This window comes from Mobula birostris, chromosome 20 (assembly GCF_030028105.1).
Source record: "Mobula birostris isolate sMobBir1 chromosome 20, sMobBir1.hap1, whole genome shotgun sequence".
NCBI classification, from domain to species: Eukaryota; Metazoa; Chordata; class Chondrichthyes; order Myliobatiformes; family Myliobatidae; genus Mobula; species Mobula birostris.
This window is the reverse complement of record NC_092389.1, coordinates 29,324,110-29,344,603: the sequence shown is the minus strand read 5'-3', so window position 1 is coordinate 29,344,603 and position 20,494 is coordinate 29,324,110. Positions and strand designations below refer to the sequence as shown.

Here is a 20,494-nt window from a genome sequence, read left to right as displayed (position 1 = left end):
TGAATCACCTCATTCTCTGTGGTAATTTTTTTTAGAGTTCTATGCACTTTTATTTATCACATCCCGAACTGCAAGTGAAGCAAAACTGCCAATGGGAATTGGACATGTGTTGTGGACATAAATCCTTTCAGAAGTGGTAGGGGAGAGATTCTAAAAAGACTGGGATTCAGTCAGAGGGATCTTACAGATGGACATATGAACTTTCAGATGAGGAAGAGAAGCCCTTTAGCCCCTTAAGTCTGTTCTGCCATTTGATACTTTCATGGCTGAATTGGCTGTAACTTCAACTCCACATTCTTGCTTACTTCTGACCCCACCTCCCCCTTGCTTATTAAGAATCTATTTAAGGCCTGCTTCCACCACCTTATGAGGAAAAGATATCCAAAGGCTTACAACCACTGACAGAAAATGTTTTGGCTTTTAAGTAGGCTATCTGTTATTTTTAAACAGTGATCCTAATTTAAGTTTACCCACAAGAGAGAACTCCCACCCTATCAAGACCCTTTATAAACTCAACTTGCTCTTAAATGCTGCCACTTTGTGTGTACTACAGAGGTTGTAGACGCAGCCAGATCTATCACAGACACAACCCTCTTGACCACTGAGGACATCTTCACGAGGCCATGCCTCAAGAAGGTGGCATCCATCAGTAAGGGCCCTCATCACCCAGGACATGCCCTCTTCTCATTACTACCATCAAAGAGGAGGTACAGGAGCCTGAAGACACACACTCAATGATTTGGGAACAGCTTCTTCCCCTTTGCTATCAGATTCATGAATGGTCTACGAACCCATAGCGCTACTTGATTTTCCCTTTCTTTGGCTCAATGTACTTACTTTTGTAATTTATATCAATTTTACGTCTTTGCACTGTATTTGCTGCTGCAGAATAACACATTTCACATCATCTACAGTACTGTGCAAAACATATATAGCTTAAGTGCCTAAGACTTTTGCACAGTACTGTATTTGTCAACGTGGAGTGGAGAGCGAGTTTGTAAATCTGGTGGGAGCAAATGACGTTGGGAATGGTGAGGGTGGAGTGTTGTGGGATGGGTGTGGGACAGTTGGCAGAGAAAGAGTGCCGGGGCAGGGGGTGGCGCGAGTGTAGACTCACCCAACCCTGAGACACCAGTCAAAGTCATTTCATTCCAAACAGTTGGTTTATTGATCGTTACAGAATGCTCCCTTCCACTTTTCCCAACCGTGATACCCCTCTCCCTGCCACCTTCCCACTGTCAGTCCACAACAGAGTCCCATATCAGAATCAGGTTTATCATCACTCACATATGTCATGAAATTTGTTTTTTTTTGTGGCAGCAGTACAGTGTAATACATAAAATTACTACAGTACTGTGTAAAAGTCTTAGGCACCCTAGTTTTATGAATGTGCCTAAGAATTCTGCACAGTACTGCACTAAATTGACAATAAATCTAATTCTGAGTGAATGACTAAAGTGATTTTAAAGTTTGCTTGTGTTTTTATTACTGGCTAGTGTTGCCTGAAGGGAGACCCAAATGTTCAGCGACTGGTGTGAAAAACTTAGCATACACTATGCTGTCATGTAGTTGGGAAGGAGGCCTACCGCAGGCTTCACTGCAGTGGAAAGACTGGAGAAGCAGCTTCTTGGGAAAGGCTGAACGATCCATCAACAACCAAGTGCTAAAGTCGAGTCCAACGTACGATGGCAAGGAGTTCATCTGCCAAGCAACACATCCTTTGACCAGAAGTAGGTCCTGCAATATCCAACTAGGTAAGGAGCACTTCCTGGAAAAGCATTCTTTTATAATTAATCACTGATTTTAGACATGAACTTAAAGCTTCTATTAACCTGTAGTGAAATGGTTCATCTTTGACTATTATTTTACCTAACTCCTCACTTTATTTGAAGGACTGACCTGAGCAGGTATTACAGACATCCCACCCTGCAAAAACTCGTTTCAGGGAGGTAGCACCATCAATTTGTGGGAGACTCCTGGAACTTCCGGGAGAGGTGAGATGTCTGCAATAGAGTAGCTCCTTAGCAGCGAGCCAGCTAGTTTAAATAACATTAGCTATGCTAATGAACGAATGACACCTGTTAAACTCACCTCAGTCTTAACCCACCATGGGCAATAGAAAAGCCACTGTTGCAAACAGTGCAGCGAGCAACACTGTCATTATTTTGACCCCTATTAGGCAGGGGTACACTTTGAGGTAATCTGGGGTGACGTATGTTTTATATTTTCTTTTTTCGGAACACCCTGCCGTGGCTCACTCTCGCTCTCTCTCTCTCTCTCGTGCTCTCTCTCTCACTCTCTCATTCACGTGCTCTCTCGCTCTCGCTCTCTCTCGTGGTCGCTCTTGCGCTCTCTCTCTCTCGCTTGCGCGCTTTCTCGCTCTTGTGGTCGCTCTCATGGTCGCTCTCTTGTGCTCTCTCTTGCTTTCTCTCTCTCGCTTTCGCACTCTCTCACTTGTTCGCTCTCAAAAAAATTGATTTCCGGGATATTGTATATAATTTGCGGGCATCAGGGAGCCACTATTATGCGGGAGACTCCTGGAACTTCCAGGAGAGGTGGGATATCCGGTATTAACATGTAGCGAAAAAGATTCTACGTTTGTAGATATTCTCTAATCCATGATTCCAATCTTTTCAGATAAAAGTCCCACATTTTGATTAAATACACATAGTTACATATGCATGCATAAATATGTGCACTCATCCATATGGAAAGATGACATACACACTTATCCACATACTTACACAGAAAGAGAATCATCGTGTCATCGATTTGGACAGCATGGAAAGAAACACTATGGCCCACCAAGGCTGTGCTTGCCATCAACCACTCATTTAGACTGATCCCATTTTCTTCTCTCTTCATTCTCAACAATTCACCCCCTCCCACCAGATTCTAACACTCACCTAGTAGTGCAATCATTTAAGTTGAGTCTGATGTTCTCCTAAGGGGTTATTCCCTCAATGGAGAACGTCTGTGTTGGCTTAGTTTAACGTGGCGAGGCTGATGCACGGGCAGCCACCACACAGTCTTTGACAAATCAAGGTCAGGGTCCAGTAGCACGGAGTGCAAGATGACTGGGGATCCTTCATTGCTGCAGTTTCCTCCACCGCAACTATCATTGTGGTGTGTCACCATCCTCTGCCAGCTCCACTGCTGAGGTCCTGGGTGGACCGTTCTCTGTCTGGAGCCTCCCCCTTGACCTTATCGCCATGGGCGACCCGACCAGGAGCTAAAGCTTCAGGCGCCATCACTCTTGGGATCTCAGGAACTCATAAGCCTCTCCAAATGACAAGATGAAGATCCTTGGAGAAGAACCCTCACCTACAAACTGTGGCCATGTATAGTGGCCAATTATCCTGCCAGTCCACACCATTCAAATCTAACTAGCTATGGGAATAGTTACTGGGGAAGAGGCTCCCCACCACATTCCTTGGTGCACACCCTGTAAACAGCTGATGATATCACAGGAAACTTCCTTTAGAGATATGGAAATGTCTCAGAAATCCCAAGGGACTGCCCGCTGCGTTACAGCATCAGGCATTAGAGTTTTATTTATATTTACCATTTTTTCCTGAACTTTCTAACTAAATCATCCCCATTTTATTAAAGCCTCACAGAGCCTCTGTAAGCTTTGATTCTGACGTTCCTGCCACAGATGGGGACACTCATCTAAAATAATGAGGACACACTTAGGAAGATGGGTGCACTTGTTGCAAAATATGACATTTGGAGGTGACCTAAATAAGGCTGTCAGACTTCAGGCCATCTACGTTGAAAAAGCTTAAGACCAGCAAAGGCTTTTTTTGTGAGGTTGGTGTCCGTAAGTGGAGCCAAGATGTTATTGAGAGTGATAATTGGCTGTGTTTATTCTGGTTGCAGAGGCCCCCGAACTGCTCACCCCGAGAAATATTGTAACTGTTTTCGAGGGGAGTGATGTCCACCTGACCTGCATTCTTAGAGCCGCCTACCCCTCCTCCGAGATCACTTGGCACAACAACAGGAACGAAAGCATTTGGCTAAAACCTAGGAAGTATCTGCTTCATCAGGAGGCCTTCTGGTCAAACCTAACTGTTCGGGAGATAGATGGAGACAATGACAATGGATCGTATTGGTGCACAGCAAGCAACGTGGTGGGGAGTTCGACCACTGGCATCAACCTCCACGTGAAGAGTGAGGGAGCTTTTCCCAGTGTTTGCTAGATTGATTTGTAACCTTCCCTTCCTTTTGTATGCATGCAGTGTACGTAGGCAAGTGTGAAATTGTATTGTGTATATGATTGCATGTATATATCTTTGTGTACAGATGTGTTTGTGTAAATGTGAACGTGTGAACAAGTGTACACTTGCACATGAATCGGTGCATTTCTGTGTGTATGTGTGGGTGTGTGAGTGTGAGTGTGTGTGTCTGTGAGGGACGTGTGCATAACTCTATGTGTTTAAGGTGTGTGCACGTGTATTTCTTCCTGTGCATAGATGTTTATGTGTGTCTGTATGAGTGTGCATACACCTCTGTACATTCATAAGATCATAAGACATTGGAGCAGAATTAGGCCACTTGGCCCATCAAATCTGCTCTGCCGTTCCATCATGGCTGATTTATTGTCCCTCTCTACCGCATTCTCCTGCTTTCTCCCTGTAACCTTTAATGCCCTTACTAATCTCAAATCTATCAAACTCTGCTTTGAATATTTGGCTTGGCCTCCACAGGCATCTGTGGCAATCAAATCCACAGATTTGCAACCTTCTGGCTTTCAATATTAGTTAGGTTTTTATGAGATCCCCCCTCATTCTTCTAAACTCCAGTGAGTATAGAACCAGAGCCATCAAACGTCCCCATACATTAGCCCTTTCATTCTCAGGACGTTCTCATGAACCTCCTCTGGACCCTTTCAAATACCAGCATATACTTTCTTAGAAAAGTGGCCCAAAACTGCTCGCAATACTTCAAGTGTGGTCTGACCCATGCTTTATAAAGCCTCACCATTACCCCCTTGCTTTTATAATCTAGTCCTCTCGAAATGAATGCTAAAATTGCACTTGACTTCCTTACCACTCACCAAACCTGCAAGTTAACCTTTAGGAAATCCTGCACAAGGATTCCCAAGTCCCTACGATTTCTGAATTGACTCCCCGTTTAGAAAATGGTCTATGTTTTTATTCTTTCTGCCAAAGTGCAAGACCATATACTTCCCTACACTATATTCCATCTGCTACTTCTTTGCCGATTCTCCTAATTACTCTCAATCCTTCTGCAGACTCCCTGCTTCCTCAACACGACCTGCCCCTCCACCTATCTTTGTATTATCTGCAAATCTCGCTAAGAAGCCACCAATTCTATCATCTAGATCACTGGCATGTAACATGAAAAGAAGCGGTCCCAACATTGACCTCTGCGGAATACCACTAGTCACCAGCAGCCAATTAGAAAAGGCCCCCTTCATTCACACTCTTTGCTTCTTGCCAGTTAGGCAATCTTCTATCCATGCTAGTATCTTGCCTGTGATATCATGGGCTCTTATCGTGTTTAGCAGCCTCATGTGCAGCAAAAGTCAAAGGCCTTCTGAAAATCCAAGTAAACAACATCCGCCACTCTACTTCGTCTCTCCTGCCTGTTCTTCCCTCAAAGAATTTCAACAGATTTGTCAAGTAAGATTTCCCCTTTAGGAAACCATGCTGATTTCAGCCTATCGTATCATGTGCCTCCAAGAACCCTGAAACCTCATCCTTAATAATTGACTCCAACATCTTCCTAACCACTGAAGTCAGGTTCCAGGCAGGCTTTTAAAGAGTGGAGTGACATTTGCAATTTCCAGTCCATTATCTAGTGATTCTTGAAAGATCATTACTAATGCCTCTACAATCTCTTCAGCTACCTCTTTCAGAACCCTGGGGTGACGTCCATCTGGTCCTGACGACTTATCTACCTTCAGACTTTTCAGCTTCCCAAGCATGTTCTCCTTAGTAATAGCAATTATACTCACCTGTGCCTCCAGACACTATCGAATTTCTGTCATACTGGTGGTGTCCTCCACAGTGAAGGCTGATGCAAAATACTTATTGAGTTTGTCCACATTTTCTCTGTTCCCCCATTACGACTTCTCCAATGTCATTTTCCAGTAATCCGATATCCACTCTCATCTCTTTTACTCTTTATATATCTGAAAAAAATCTTTGGTATCATCTTTCATATTACTGTATTGGCTAGCTTGCCTTCATATCTCATATTCCCTCTCCTTTTGGCATTTTTAGTTGCCTTCTACTGGTTTTTAAAAAGCTTCCCAATGTTCTGGCTTCCTACTTTTTTTTTGCTCTGTTATATGCCCTTTCTTTTGCTTTTATGCTGTCTTTAACTTCCCTTGTCAGCTATGGTTGCCTCATCTACTCTTTAGAAAACTTCTTTAGGATGTATCCATCTTACATCTTCTGAATTGTTCCAAGAAACTCCAGCCATTGCTGTTCTGCCATCATCCCTGCTAGTATCCTCTTCCAATCAATTTTGGCCAGCTCCTCTCTCATGCTTCTGCAATTCCCTTTAATCAACTGTAATACTAATACAAACACAAGAAAATCTGCAAGGCAACACACACAAGATGCTGGAGGAACACAGCAACCCAGGCAGCATCTATGGAAAGGAATAAATAGTCGAAGTTTTGGGCCAAGACCCTTCAGTAGGACTGGGGAATATGATGAGAAGTCAGAGAAAGAAGGTGGGGGGAGGGGAGGATGAAATACAAGGTGGTAGGTGAGAAGTGAACCTGGGAGAGGGGGAGGAGTGAAGTAAAGAACTGGGAGGTTGATTGGTAAATGAGATAAAAGGCTGGAGGAGGGGAATCTGATAGGAGAGGACAGAAGGCCAGGAAGAAAGGGGAAAGGGGAGGAGCACCAGCGGGAGGTGATAGGCAGATAAGGAAAAAGATGAGAAAGGGAAACAGGAATGGGGAATGGTGAAGGGGAGGCGTTACCAGAAGTTCGAGAAATGTAAGTTCATGCCATCAGGTTGGAGGCTACCCAGATGGAATATAAAGTGTTGCTCCTCCAACCTGAGTGTGGTCGCATCATGGCAGTAGAGGAGGCCATAGACTGACGTGTGGGAATGAGAAATAGAATTGCAATGGGTGACCACCGGAAGATCCCGCTTTTTGTGGTGAATGGAGCATAGGTGCTCAGTGAAGTGGTCTCTCAAACTACATTGGGTCTTACCGATATACAGGAGGCCACACCGGGAGCACCAGATACAGTATACGACCCCAACAGACCCACAGGTGAAGTGTCGCCTCACCTGGAAGGAACGTCTGGGGCCCTGAATGGTAGTGAGGGAGGAGGCGTAAGGGCAGGTGTGGCATTTGTTCCGCTTGGAAGGATAAGTGCCAGGAGGGAGATCAGTGGGGAGGGATAAGTGGACAAGGGCAGTGTGTAGGGAGCGATCCCTGTGGAAAGCAGAAAGTGGGGGGAGGGAAAGATGTGCTTGGTGGTGGGATCCCGTTGGAGATGGCCAAAGTTACCGAGAATCTCAGCATTTCAGCTAGATGATATTTGATCACAATGAAGACACATGAGACAGCAGATGATGGAATTTGGAATCAGTCCTGATGTGGGGTTATAACCTGAAATGCCAACAATTTGTATCCCTCAACAGCTGCTGCTGCTGCTTGTTGCTCCAGACCCCAGCATCTGCTGTCCTTTGTATTGACCCATTGAATTTTTCCAACAGATTGTTTGTGGCTTTCAACTGAACGCTCTGAGTTTAGAATTCACTCCAGAGACATTACATGATGAGTCCAGAGCGTGTTGGAATCCCTCTCCATCCAGATTGCCAACCATGAGTTATTCTCAGTATTCCACTGCCCTGATAAAATGACCCTGTACAATGCTTTCTTCTGATTGTATTATAATATCTCTCGATGGGCTTCATTTTCCATTACTTATATTGGTGTTTTCTGGATTGAGTTTACTCTGCATTTTATTGCGCTAAAAGTGCTTCTCCCTCTCCGCTCACAGAGTATCCTACTCCGCCGAATGTCACAATCAGCAAGCTACTGTACAACCGCCAGCGCACTGAGGTGGTTCTGGAGTGGATAACCCGAGGCTCTGGAGACCTAACGGGTTTCATGGTGCAGAGGAGACCAGCAAGACGCTCCTTCGCTGGTTGGGGCGAAACTTTGAGAAGAAACTTTCTGGAGTCTGGCACCGACACACACATTCCCTGGCAGGTTGTTGCCAATGCCATTGACCCTGCAGTTAGAGGTCACAAACTGGGGGGACTGGACCCCACGGTTTTATATGCTTTCCGCATTTTGGCTGTCAATCACAAGACAACAGGGTATCCTTCAGAAGTGAAAACTCCAGGTAGGGCATAAGAGAGTGTAATGCTCAGGGCTATCGGCTCGTGTTTGTCTAGGGGAAACCCCGTCCGCCCCCCAAACCGTGTCTCACGTTTGCGTAGTTGCTGTGTCATGCCACCTGGTACAAACCCACACATCAAATATCAGACAGGACATAATATATGATTTACAGATTACACTTTATAAATCTTACTCGAACTATGTAATTAATAGAGATACAATATAAAAGGAAAGTAAAAGGCGCCAAACTTATCAGAGTTCAACCATTTCGTGCACAACCGTTGGAGCTCAATTAACGGGGTCTTCTTTCTACCATTCGATCTCCTCCGACCTCCTCGACCCGCCACCTGGGACCAACCACGGTGGTCGACCAGAGCATGTCCAGCACGTCCTTCCTCTGTGGTTCTCCTCCCAAAAAGCCCACGCACTGACCCAGGTTCCCACACATACAGATAGAATAACATAGCTTCCATTGGTTAGTTCCTTCCATTTTCTATAACTATAACCCAAACATTTTAGCTACAGAGAACATTGCCTCATAGTTAACATTACAAAGAAGCCATTTCATTATTACACTTCAGAGAAGCCATTTTATAGTTGGCAGTTAACAGTTAACATTACAGTTAATATTACTGAGAACCCTACAAGAGCTTGGAAGTATTTAAAATAATTTCACAACAACGTTCTCAGTTTATGTTATCAAGATGATACCGGGATTGGTAAGGTACATTCATTGCCCATCTCCAGGTGCCTCTTTGAGAGAATATTCAGAATCAGATTTAACATCACCAGCATATGTCGTGAAATTTGTTAACCTTACGACAGCAGTACATTGCAATACGTGATAATTTAAATATAGAGAAAATATTGAGTTACATTAAATATATGCGTCTATTAAATAGTTAAGTTAAAATAAATAGTACAAAATAACAGAAATAAAAAAGTAGTGAGGTAGTGTTCATGGGTTCACTGTCCATTTAGAAATTGGATGACAGAGGGGAAGAAGCTGTTCCTGAATCACTGAGTGTGCGCCTTCAGGCTTCTGTATCTCCTACCTGATGGTAACAATGAGAAGAGGGCATGTCCTGGGTGATGGGGGTCCTTAATGATGGACGTCACCTTCCTAAGACACCGCTCCTTGACGATGTCTTGGATACTACAGAGGCTGGTGCCCATGATAGAACTGACTAATTGGCTTACAGTTAACTAGAAAACTTTGGTGACTAGTCCATATCATAACAGCATTCCCACACCAGTCATTAAATGTCTAATGAGCTAACTCTGAGCTAATCCAGTACTCAGGTTGTTTGGTTGCTGAGATAAGTTTCTTTTCTTCCATAAATCTTTGAGCCCAAGTATTCTCAGGGTATTCAAGCTTGTACAAAAAATGGCATAGTGTGGGGGATCAATATTAATTTCCTGCAAGTTCATGGAGAAGGCAGTTTTAATTCTCATGATGTGATGTGTGTTTTAAGTTCTCAACATTCCACAGAATACAAGGAACATTATTTTAAAAGTTTGTGAGCAGCTAATGAACAATTTTCCCCTTGACAGCTTCAAGCAAATGAGGTCACTGGTGGGTGACGGAGCAGGCATCACATTGTCTCTGACAACCAATAGAACAAAATGTTATGGTTGGTTGGCACCCAACACAAGAGCTGTGGCAGTCATACCCATATTCCAGGCCACTTACATCTGCATTCACAGAGAAAGAAGGACATAACTTCTTTCATAACTTATGGGAAAGCACGGTAGCATAGTGGTTAGCACAAGAATTTACAGTACCAGCGACCTGGGTTCAATTCCCACTGCTGTCTGTAAGCAGTTTGCACATTCTCTGAGTGAGTTTCCTCTGGGTGCTCTAGTTTCCTCCCAAAATCCAAAGACATACTGGTTGGTAGGTTAATTGGTCAGTGTAAATTGTCCCGTAATTAAATCAGGCGCTGCTGGGCGGTGCGGTTTGAAGGGCCAGAAGGGCCTTCTCCACACTGTGTCTCAATGATAATTTGTTAACTGTCTGATTTAAAACTCCTGGGTCATTTGAGCTACTTCATGAGTAGGAACGAGCCTTTTAAATTCTGGAGCATGTCTTCACACTTTAGTGAAGTCTCGCTTCTGAATTCAAGGCCTTCACTGTTTCGAAATTGACAATGTACCACTTCACACCAGCACTGTCATTTGACACTTTATTTCTGTGTGTGTAAGGGGAGGGAGTTCTTGCTGATGTTTGATTATCAGTTTTCAGGTTAAGAGAGAGTCACACAACATATGAAGTATTGGGGCATAGATAGTACAGTGGATTCTGGTTAATTGGGCCATTGGTTAATTGGGGAAGCCGTTTATTTGGGACAACTCTTAAAGAATAAAAGCTAATTGAGAAAGTACTGAGATTTGCTTTGTTTATTTGGGACACTGTGCCGCTTAATTGGGACAAGAGACTGTTGCTGAACAGTTTTTAATTAGTGTCAGTCACGTGCACTTGTGTGGTTGTTAGACACGACACTGTGCTTAGCGCAAACAGTTTTTAAATAGCATCAATTGCGTGTGGTTCTGTTCAAAATACAGTAATCTTTGTCACTGACAGTTGGCAAGAAATACAGTAAGCTGTAAGACAATTCAGAACCATTTTACTCACTGTGGTTTCAAGCATTCAGTGTTGGAGATTGCAGAAACAGCCGGAAATGAAAATGAAACGATTTCACTACTCCAAACAAGTTAGGAGCTATGAAGAATTTGAAGGTATCGACAATCATCTTGAATGATACAATGAAAATGATTTGGAGGATACAACGGTTTCTAACTGGTGTCAGTCTCGTGCACTTGTGTGGCCATTAGACACTACACTGTGCTTAGAATGAACAGTTTTTAAATAGCGTCAGTTGTGTCTGGTTGTGTTATGTTATTCATTTGGGCCGATGGACGCGAATTAAAAAGTGGAGGTTTATGACACTACTTCATGCAGGAAGGCAATGAAGGCAGAACATTACCTGCACTCAGTGTAAGTGCTGATTTTGTTCATTTACTCTCAATCAAAAGAACACAGCAGCCTGCACTGGATATATTTCTCCATCAATAGCTATTAGGAACTAATACACAGTTTTATAGAACTGTAGTAATATTGATAGTGTTCTAACTTACTCTATACTTCATTTAAATACATAATCTGTTACTCAATTAAAAGGAAGTTTGTCTTTTTAAAACTATTTCCATGAAATTTGGGCTAATTGGGACAGCCGCTTAATTGGGCCAAAATGTACTAGTCGCACTGTGAACCAATTAACTAGAGTCTACTGTATTTCTATCTCATTGCATCCTCACATCGATACACACGGGGCAGGAGAATACAACTTTGGCCTTGTAGGCCATTGTTTCAGGAGGAAGACACAGGGAAGGCTGTGAGCTATAATGGTGGAGGTGGGTAACTAATTTAGGTCTATACATTCATTAACAACCTTGTATGCACAGTAACTTGCTGGTAGTGTTGGAGCTACATCCAGACACGTGGAGAATATTTGATGACGTTCCTGGCTTGAAGATGGTGGAATATTCTTAATGAGCCAAGCAATGAGCTTGTTGCTGTAGGATGCCCAGTTTCTGAACAACTCCTGTAGTCACAGTTTTAATGTGGTGGTCTGGTTGAGTCCCCAGAGATGTTGACAATGGGAAACTCAGTAGTAATGTCATTGAACGTCAAGGATAGGGGATGGAATCTCTTTTTAGAGACGGTCATTACTTAGCTCTTCTCTGGCATAAATTATACTTAGCATTTATGAACATGTCCATAAACATTGTCCAGCCTGAGGGGTTGTGAATGAAACCAAATATTGAATAATCATCAGCAAACATCCTCTCCTCTGATGTTATGTTGTGAGGAAAGTCATTGATAAAGTTGCTGAAAATAGTTGGTGTACAGCATGTGACGTGGCACATTATGGAAATACAGTAAACATACGCACCAAGTCTTTCCTAGTCAGAGATGTTACCGAGATAGATGATAGCCAGATTGAAGTCCTGTGAGTAACTGAGAAATAATTATAGAATCATAGAGTGATACAGCATGGAATGATACAGTTCTTTGGCCCACCTCATCTATGCTGACTCTCTTGCCCAGCGAGGTAGTTCCATCTGCCCATGTTTGGATGTAGACCTCGAAATCTCTCCTATCTGTGTACTTATCAAAATGGTTTTTAAATATTGCTAATGTGCGTGCCTAGCCACTATTTCTGGCCGCTCATTCCAATAATAGTGAAGAAGCATGCATTAGGATGCTCTTCATTGACTACAAAACAGTATTCAACACTATCATCCCCTCAAAACTAATCAATGAGCTCCAAGACCTAGACCTTGACATCTCCTTGTGCAACTGGATCCTTGATTTCCTCACTTGAAGACCCCAGTCAGATCAGATTGGCAACAACATCTCCTGCACAATCACGATCAGCGTAGGTGCCACACAAGGCTGTGTGCTCAGCCTCCTGATCTACTCACTTTATACTTATGTCTGTGAAGCTAAGTACAGCTCCAATTTTCAAATTTAAGTTTGCTGATGACTCCACTCTCGTAGGCTGAAAATAGTCATGAATTGGCATATAGCAGGGAGATTGAAAATCTGGTTAAATGGTGCCACAGCAACAACCTCTCACTCAAAGTCAGCAAAACCGAAGAGCTGATTATTGGCTATAGGAGGAGTGAACTGGATATCCATGAGTCAGTCCTCATCAGTGGATTGGAATTGGAGAGGGTCAGTAACCTCAAATTCCTCAGCGCTAACATAGCAGAGGAACTGTCTTGGAACCAACACGTAGGTTCCATGGCAACATCTCTACTGTCTTAGACATTTGTGCATATTCAGCATATCACCTAAAACCTTGACAAACTTCTATTGATACACAGTGGACAGTGTCCTGACTGGTCGCATCATGTCCCTGGTATGGAAACACCAATGCCCAAGAACAGGAGAGCCTACAAGAAGTAGTGGATAGAGCCTAGTCCATCACAGGAAAAGCCCTACCCACCATTGAGCACGTCCTCAAGGAACGCTGACACAAGAAAGCTGCATCCATCATCAGGGACCGCCACCATCCATGCCATGCTCTCTTCTCACTGCTGCTGTTGGGAAAGAGGTACAGGAGCCTTGGGTCCTATAACACTAAGTTCAGGAATAGTTATTACTCTGCAACCATCACTGGGGTCCTGAACTGGCATGGATAAATTCACTCATGTCAATATTTAACTGATTCCATAACCTATGGACTCACTTCCAAGGACTCTACAACTCATGCTCTCGGTCTAATTTATTTATTTATTTAGTTTTTTTTTGTATTTTAGAATCAATGAAAATCTACATACAAAGACCAACAAACAACTAATTTGCAGAAGAAGCTTTTCATTGATTCTAATGTATTTGTTTGTTCTATTCTGAATGCCTGCAAGAAAATGAATTTCAGGGTAGTATATGGTGACATACACTCAGTAAAGTGGCTAATAAAATACCTAGTAAAGTGGGCACGGAGTGTATGTTCGTGGTCTTGTGTCACATGTTCAAGGTGCAACGTGTTCAGTGATGCTCTTCTGCACACTACTATTTTAACGTGCGGTTATTTGAGGTACTGTCGCCTCCTAGTCAGCTTGAACCAGCCTGGCCATTCTCCCCGATTGCTCTCATTAAGTAAGCATTTTCCCTCATAGAACTGGATGTCTTTTTCTTGTTTTTCATGCCATTCTCTAAACTCTTAAGACTATTATGCCTGAAAATCCCAGGAGATCAGCAGTTTCTGAGATACTCAAACCACCCCATCTGGCACCAACAATCATTTCATGGTCAGAGTCACTTGGATCACAGTTCTTCCCCATTCTGTTGTTTCGTCTGAACAACAACTGAACCTCGTGATCATGTCTGTATGCTTTTATGCATAGAGTTGCTGCCAAATGATTGATTAGATATTTGCATTAATAAGCAGGTATACAGCTGCACCTAATAAAGTGGGTCACCGAATGTATACGTACTTTGATAGTAAATTTACTTTGAACTTTGAATCTTAACTCGCATTGTTTGCATGAAGAAGCTGCCCCTGACGTTGCTTTTAAATCTCTCACTTCTAATCTTAAAACTATGCTGTTCCTTTTAGCAACACACACAAAATGCTGGAGGAACTCAGCAGGCCAGGCAGCATCTATAGAAAAAGAGTACAGTCGATATTTCGGGCCGAGACCCTTCAGCAGGAGAGGAGAGAAAAAGATGAGGAGTAGCTTGAAAAGGTGGGGGGAGGGGAGGAAGAAACACAGGTGAGAGGTGAAACCGGGAGGGGTGAAGTAAAGAGCTGAGAAGTTGACTGGTAAAAGAGATAGCAGACTGTGTCTCTGAGAGAAGCAAAAGAACTGTGCATCAGTGCCATTGCCTGAATTTAAGCAACATTCGGTATTGAGGTTGATGAACTGTCAAACTAAGAACCCACAGAATATGATAAGGAGTACATTATTTAATGAAAGGTTAGCTACTGGAAACAGCATAATGCAACCATTAAGTTTAGGCCCTGCCCGAGGACCTCCCGCAATGATGTCTTGTGGTTCAGGTGATTGACCTCCAGCAAACATGATCACCTTGTTTTTATGCAAAGGATGGCTTCATCAAGGATTGTTTGTCCCTTGATGCTCATTGGCATCAGTTTTCCAAAGATGTTGCAATTAGCAACTCAGGGTAGTCCTCTCACCCCTTCCCCTGGAATTCAACGCTTTGGTCCATGTCTGATCCAAGGCTATAAGGAAGACTGGAGAGGAAGGATTCCAGCAAAATCCAAACAGGGCAATGATGAACAGGATATTAGTAAGTTAGTGCTACTTAATAGCATTGTTGACACATTTCTTTGTTGCTTTGGTCAGAATCAGAAAGAGAATCAGAATTAGCATCAGGTTTACTATCACTGACCTTTGTTTTGAAACAAGCCAATAGTTAAATAAGCAGTGGAAAAAAGGAACAGACAGGCATTGTTCATGGACTGTTCAGAAATCCGATGGCAGAGGGAAAGAAGCTGTTCCTAAAATACTGGATGTGACTCTTCAGGCCCCTGTACTGGCTCCCCGAGGGTAGTAATGAGGAGCAGGCATGTCCTAGGCGGTGAGGGTGCTCAGTGAGGGTTGTGCCCATGATGGATCTGGCTGAGTCTACAATCCTCTGTAGCCTCTTTCGATCCTGTGCACTGAAGCCTTCGTAACTGGTTTTGATGCGACCAAACAGAAGGCTCTCCACGGTACATCTGTAGAAATTCGCTAGTCTTTGGTGATATGCCAAATCTCCTCAAACTCCTAATGAAGTAGAACTACGAGTGTGTCTTTTTCGCAAGCCTCAATGTGTTGGGCCCAGGATAGATCCTCTGAGATGCTGCTGCCCACTGACCCCTCAACGAGGACTGCTGTGTGTTCTCCCAACTTCTCCACCCTGATGTCCACAATCAATTTCTTGATCTTACTGATGCTGAGTGCAAGGCTGTTGTTTCGACACGACACAACCAGCTGATCTGTCTTACTCTTGTACGCCTCGCCGTTGCCATCTGAGATTCTGCTGAAGGCAGGGTGTCATTGCCAAGATTATAGATGGCGCCTGAGCTTTGCCTAGCCACACCGTCAGGATCGTAGAGAAAGTAGAGCAGTGCGCTAAGCATGCATCCTTGAGGTGCATCTGCGTTGATAGTCAATGAGGTGATGCTATTACTAATCCATGCTCACTGGTGTCTTCCAATGAGGGAATCAAGGATCCAGTTGCGGAGGGATCAAGGTTTTGAAGCTTCCTGATTAGTACTGAGAGGATGACAGGGTTGAACATCAATAAAACTCAGTCTGACATATGCATTGCTGTTGCAAAGCCAAGAGGAGAGCCAGTGAGATTTCACCCACTGTAGATTCCAAATAGATTAATGAGTTATTAATGAGCCAAATTATAATGTTCTGCTCTTTGAGAGCTGCCCTCATATATATTGGAACAGTTTCATAATTTGTATGGTTAGTTCTAGAATACATCCTTATACTCTGACTGGAATGTTGTGTGATCCCATACCTTTTATATATTCAGTCCTCTCAGACATTTCTTGGTACCATGTAGGGTGGATTAAATTGGCTGAAGACCCCAGTGGCAGGTTCATTGGTAGAAGTCAAATCATCTAGTTGGCTGATGATTTGCCTGCTTGGTTCCTAGATGAAAATGCTTGTAAATGTACTCAGTGGCCATTTTATTAGGTACGCTTGTGCACCTGCTCGCTAATGCAAATCTCTAATCAGCCAATCGTATGGCAGCAATTCAATGCATAAAAGCATGCAGACACGGTCAAGAGGTTCCGTTGTTGTTCAGATCAAACATCAGAATGGGGAAGAAATGTGATCTAAATGACTTTGACTGTGGAATGATTGTTGGTGCCAGATGGGATGGCTTTAATATCTCAGAAGCTGCTGATCTCCTGGGGTTTTCACGCACAACGGTCTCATGAGTTTACAGAGAATGGCACGAAAAACAAGAAATATCCAGTCAGTAACAATTCTGTGGGTGAAAACGCCTTGTTATTGAGAGAGGTCGGGGGGGATTGGCCAGACTGGTTCAAGCCGACAGGAAAGTGATAGGAACTCAAATAACGCAAACAACTCAAATAACCACATGTTACGACAGTGGTCTGCAGAGCAGCACTTATGCATGCACAACACGTCAAACCTTGAAGTGGATAGGCTACGGCAGCTGAAGGCCACAAACATACAGAATTACACTAGTGGCCACTTTCTTAGGTACTGTACCTAATAAAATGCCACTGTGTGTATTTCAGCTGGGTCCCACCATTGTTAAAAATAGATGTATTCTTAGTCCTTTCCCCCTGTTAGCTGTTCAATAATACAGCATGATTCATGGATGGACATGGCAGGACTGTAGGGATTTTGATCTGAATTGTTAATTATAACTGTGATCTCTGTCAGTTTTTCACCTTTTTTGTTATACTCTGTCCTTCTTCTTCAGCACTTCCAGGTAGGATTGTTTTGCACATTGGCACAAGGCAGTTGGGCTGAGCAATCGAATTTTCTTCTGGAGTACTGAGCAATATGGTGTGCACCCAGTATATATACTGGGGAGGCTAGAAGTTAGTGGAAAAGTCATGGTGGGCATAGATCAAGTGATTGTGGAGCTCCTGCTTTCTCTGGCTGATGCTTTGATAGTAAGATAACACAGACTTACGATGACTCATATGCGACAGAGGAGAACAGATTACTGAAATTCACAAGCAGGTAGGGTTCGCACTGCATATTTGATATCATCATGAAAACAGAATTAGACACAGCATTTGGAATAAACTTGAGAAAGTATCTCACAAAGAAAAGTTGGAGAGAAATTCAGAAAAAAATTGCAGTTTAGGACTAACTTGATTGGTCTGCAAAGCAGCTGGTGCTCATTCAATGGACTGGTTGGCTTTGTGTGTGTTGTGAAATTTGTTAACCTAGCGGCAGCAGTACAATGCAATGCATGATAATATAGAATAATTAATTAATTAATTAATCACGGTAGGTATATATACAGTATATTAAATAGTTAAATTAAAAATAGTGCAAAAACAGAGGTAGTGTTCATGGGTTCAATGTCCATTTAGGAATCGGATAGCAGAGGGGAAGAAGCTGTTCCTGAATCGCTGAGTGTGTGCCTTCAGGCTTCTGTATTCTCACTCCTGTCAGTAACGATGAGAAAGGGCACTCACAACACACTGGAGGAACTCAGCAGGTCAGGCAGCATCCGTGGAAACGATCAGTCGACGTTTCGGGCCGGAACCCTTCGTCAGGACTGTGGAGGGAAGGGGCAGAGGCCCTATAAAGAAGGTAGGGGGAGGGTGGGAAGGAGAAGGCTGGTAGGTTCCAGGTGAAAAACCAGTAAGGGGAAAGATAAAGGGGTGGGGGAGGGGATAAGCAGGAAAGGTGAAGAAGGAATAGGGGAAAGCACAATGGGTAGTAGAAGGAGGCAGAACCATGAGGGAGGTGATAGGCAGCTGGGGGAGGGGCAGAGTGAAACTGGGATAGGGGAAGGGAGGGGGAGGGAAATACCGGAAGTTGGAGAATTCAATGTTCATACCAAGGGGCTGGAGACTACCTTGACAGTATACGAGGTGTTGCTCCTCCAACCGGAGTTTAGCCTCATCTTGGCAGTAGAGGAGGCCATGTATGGACATATCTGAATGGGAGTGGGAAGCAGAGTTGAAGTGGGTGGCAACCGGGAGATCCTGTCTGTTGTGGCAGACGGAGCGGAGGTGCTCGACGAAGCGGTCCCCCAATCTGCGTCGGGTTTCACCGATGTAGAGGAGGCCGCACCGGGAGCACCGGATGCAATAGATGACCCTATTTCACTCTGCCCCCTCCCCCAGCTGCCTACTACCTCCCTCATGGTTCTGCCTCCTCCTACTACCCATTGTGTTTTCCCCTATTCCTTCTTCACCTTTCCTGCCTATCCCCTCCCTGCTTCCACTCCCCCACCCCTTTATCTTTCCCCTTACTAGTTTTTCACCTGGAACCTACCAGCCTTTTCCTTCCCACCCTCCCCCCACCTTCTTTATAGGGCCTCTGCCCCTTCCCTCTTCAGTCCTGACGAAGGGTTCCGGCCCGAAACATTGACTGATCATTTTCACGGATGCTGCCTGACCTGCTGAGTTCCTCCAGTGTGTTGTGAGTGTTGCTTTGACCCCAGCATCTGCAGAGTATTTTGTGTTTACGATGAACAGGGGGCATGTCCTGGGTGATGGGGGTCCTTAATAATGGACGCCGCCTTTCTGAGGCACCGCTCCTTGAAGGTGTCTTTGATACTACGGAGGCTGGCACCCATAATGGAGCTGACTAATTTTACAACTTTCTGTAGCTTCTTTCAATCCTGTGCAGTAGCCTCCCCCGCCCCACAATACCTGTCGAAATGCTGTCCATGGTACATCGATAGAAATTTTCTCGAGTCTTTGGTGGCATACCAAATCTTCTCAAGCTCCGACTGAAATATAGCTGCTGTCTTGTTTTCTTTATAGCTGCATCGATATGTTGGGACCAGATTAGATTCTCAGAGATATTAACATCCAGGAACTTGAAATTGCTCACTCTCTCTCCTCTTCTGATCCCTCGATGAGGACCGGTGTGTGTTCCCTCGTCTTATCCTTTCTGAAATCTACAATCAGTCTTTGGTCTTACTGACGTTGAGTGCCAGGTTGTTGCTATGACACCACTCAACTAGCTGGTATATCTCACTCCTGTATGCCCTCTCGTCACCACCTGAGACTCTGCCAAGAACGGTTGTATCATCAGCAAATTTATAAATGGCATTTGAGTTATGCCTAGCCACATAGTCATGGGTACAGAGAGTAGAGCGGTGGGCTAAGCACACATTCCTGAGGTGTGCCAATGTTGATTGTCAGCGAGGAGGAGATGTTATTAGCAACCTGCACAGATTGTGGTCTTTTGGTTATGAAGTAGAGGATCCAGTTACAGAGGGAGGTACAGATGCCCAGACTCTGTAGCTTTTTGATCAGGACTGTGGGAATGACGGTGTTAAATGCTGAGCTATAGTCAATGAACAGCATCCTGACATAGGTGTTTGTATTGTCCAGGTGATCTAGGGCCATGTGAAGAGCCATTGAGATTGCGTCTGCTGTAGACCTATTGTGGTGATTCCTATTGAACTAGGTATTCCTGGAACTGTTGTCATTGTTGCGTAAAGGTGCTTGATTCTTGGTGATCCAGTTAATACTTTTACATGTATTTTGTGGGGATGACTCAATTTTTTAATCTGGTGATTTTCATTTTATTTGTATGGTAAATTTTGCTGTGCTCTCTCCAAACCTCTGAATAATATAATGATTGATGTATTTTTCTAAAATAAAGAGTATTTCTTAGTATTAAGCCTTTGTGAAGGCCAATTGAACGTGAAGAAAACACAATCTACCTCTCTGCTGTGGCAATCCAGGTGATCAGATCTAACCCCTTCTCCCGATTATTCCAGTTTACAGTTGGACATTGGACTGCTTATTCCCAGCAGAAGATGGACTCCTCCTTTCTGCCACTTTCCACTTATAACTGGATTTATGGCTAAGACTGTGGTAGGCATTTGGACCTTTTTCACATAGGTGAAGTGTTTCATGGGCGTAACAGAGAAAGGAA

At 43.8% G+C, this 20,494-nt stretch overlaps 1 protein-coding gene across 1 annotated transcript in view; it reads left to right on the top strand.

Annotated features, from left to right (window-relative positions):
* The window catches only part of LOC140184948 (V-set and immunoglobulin domain-containing protein 10-like 2), a 98,215-nt gene that overhangs the window by 69,481 nt on the left and 8,240 nt on the right, over window positions 1-20,494 (top strand). The window contains exons 7-9 of the mRNA XM_072238194.1: window positions 1,497-1,754; window positions 3,883-4,173; window positions 8,001-8,348. Coding sequence (XP_072094295.1) covers window positions 1,497-1,754; window positions 3,883-4,173; window positions 8,001-8,348 — 897 coding nt within the window. The remainder of the gene's footprint in view (window positions 1-1,496; window positions 1,755-3,882; window positions 4,174-8,000; window positions 8,349-20,494) is intronic.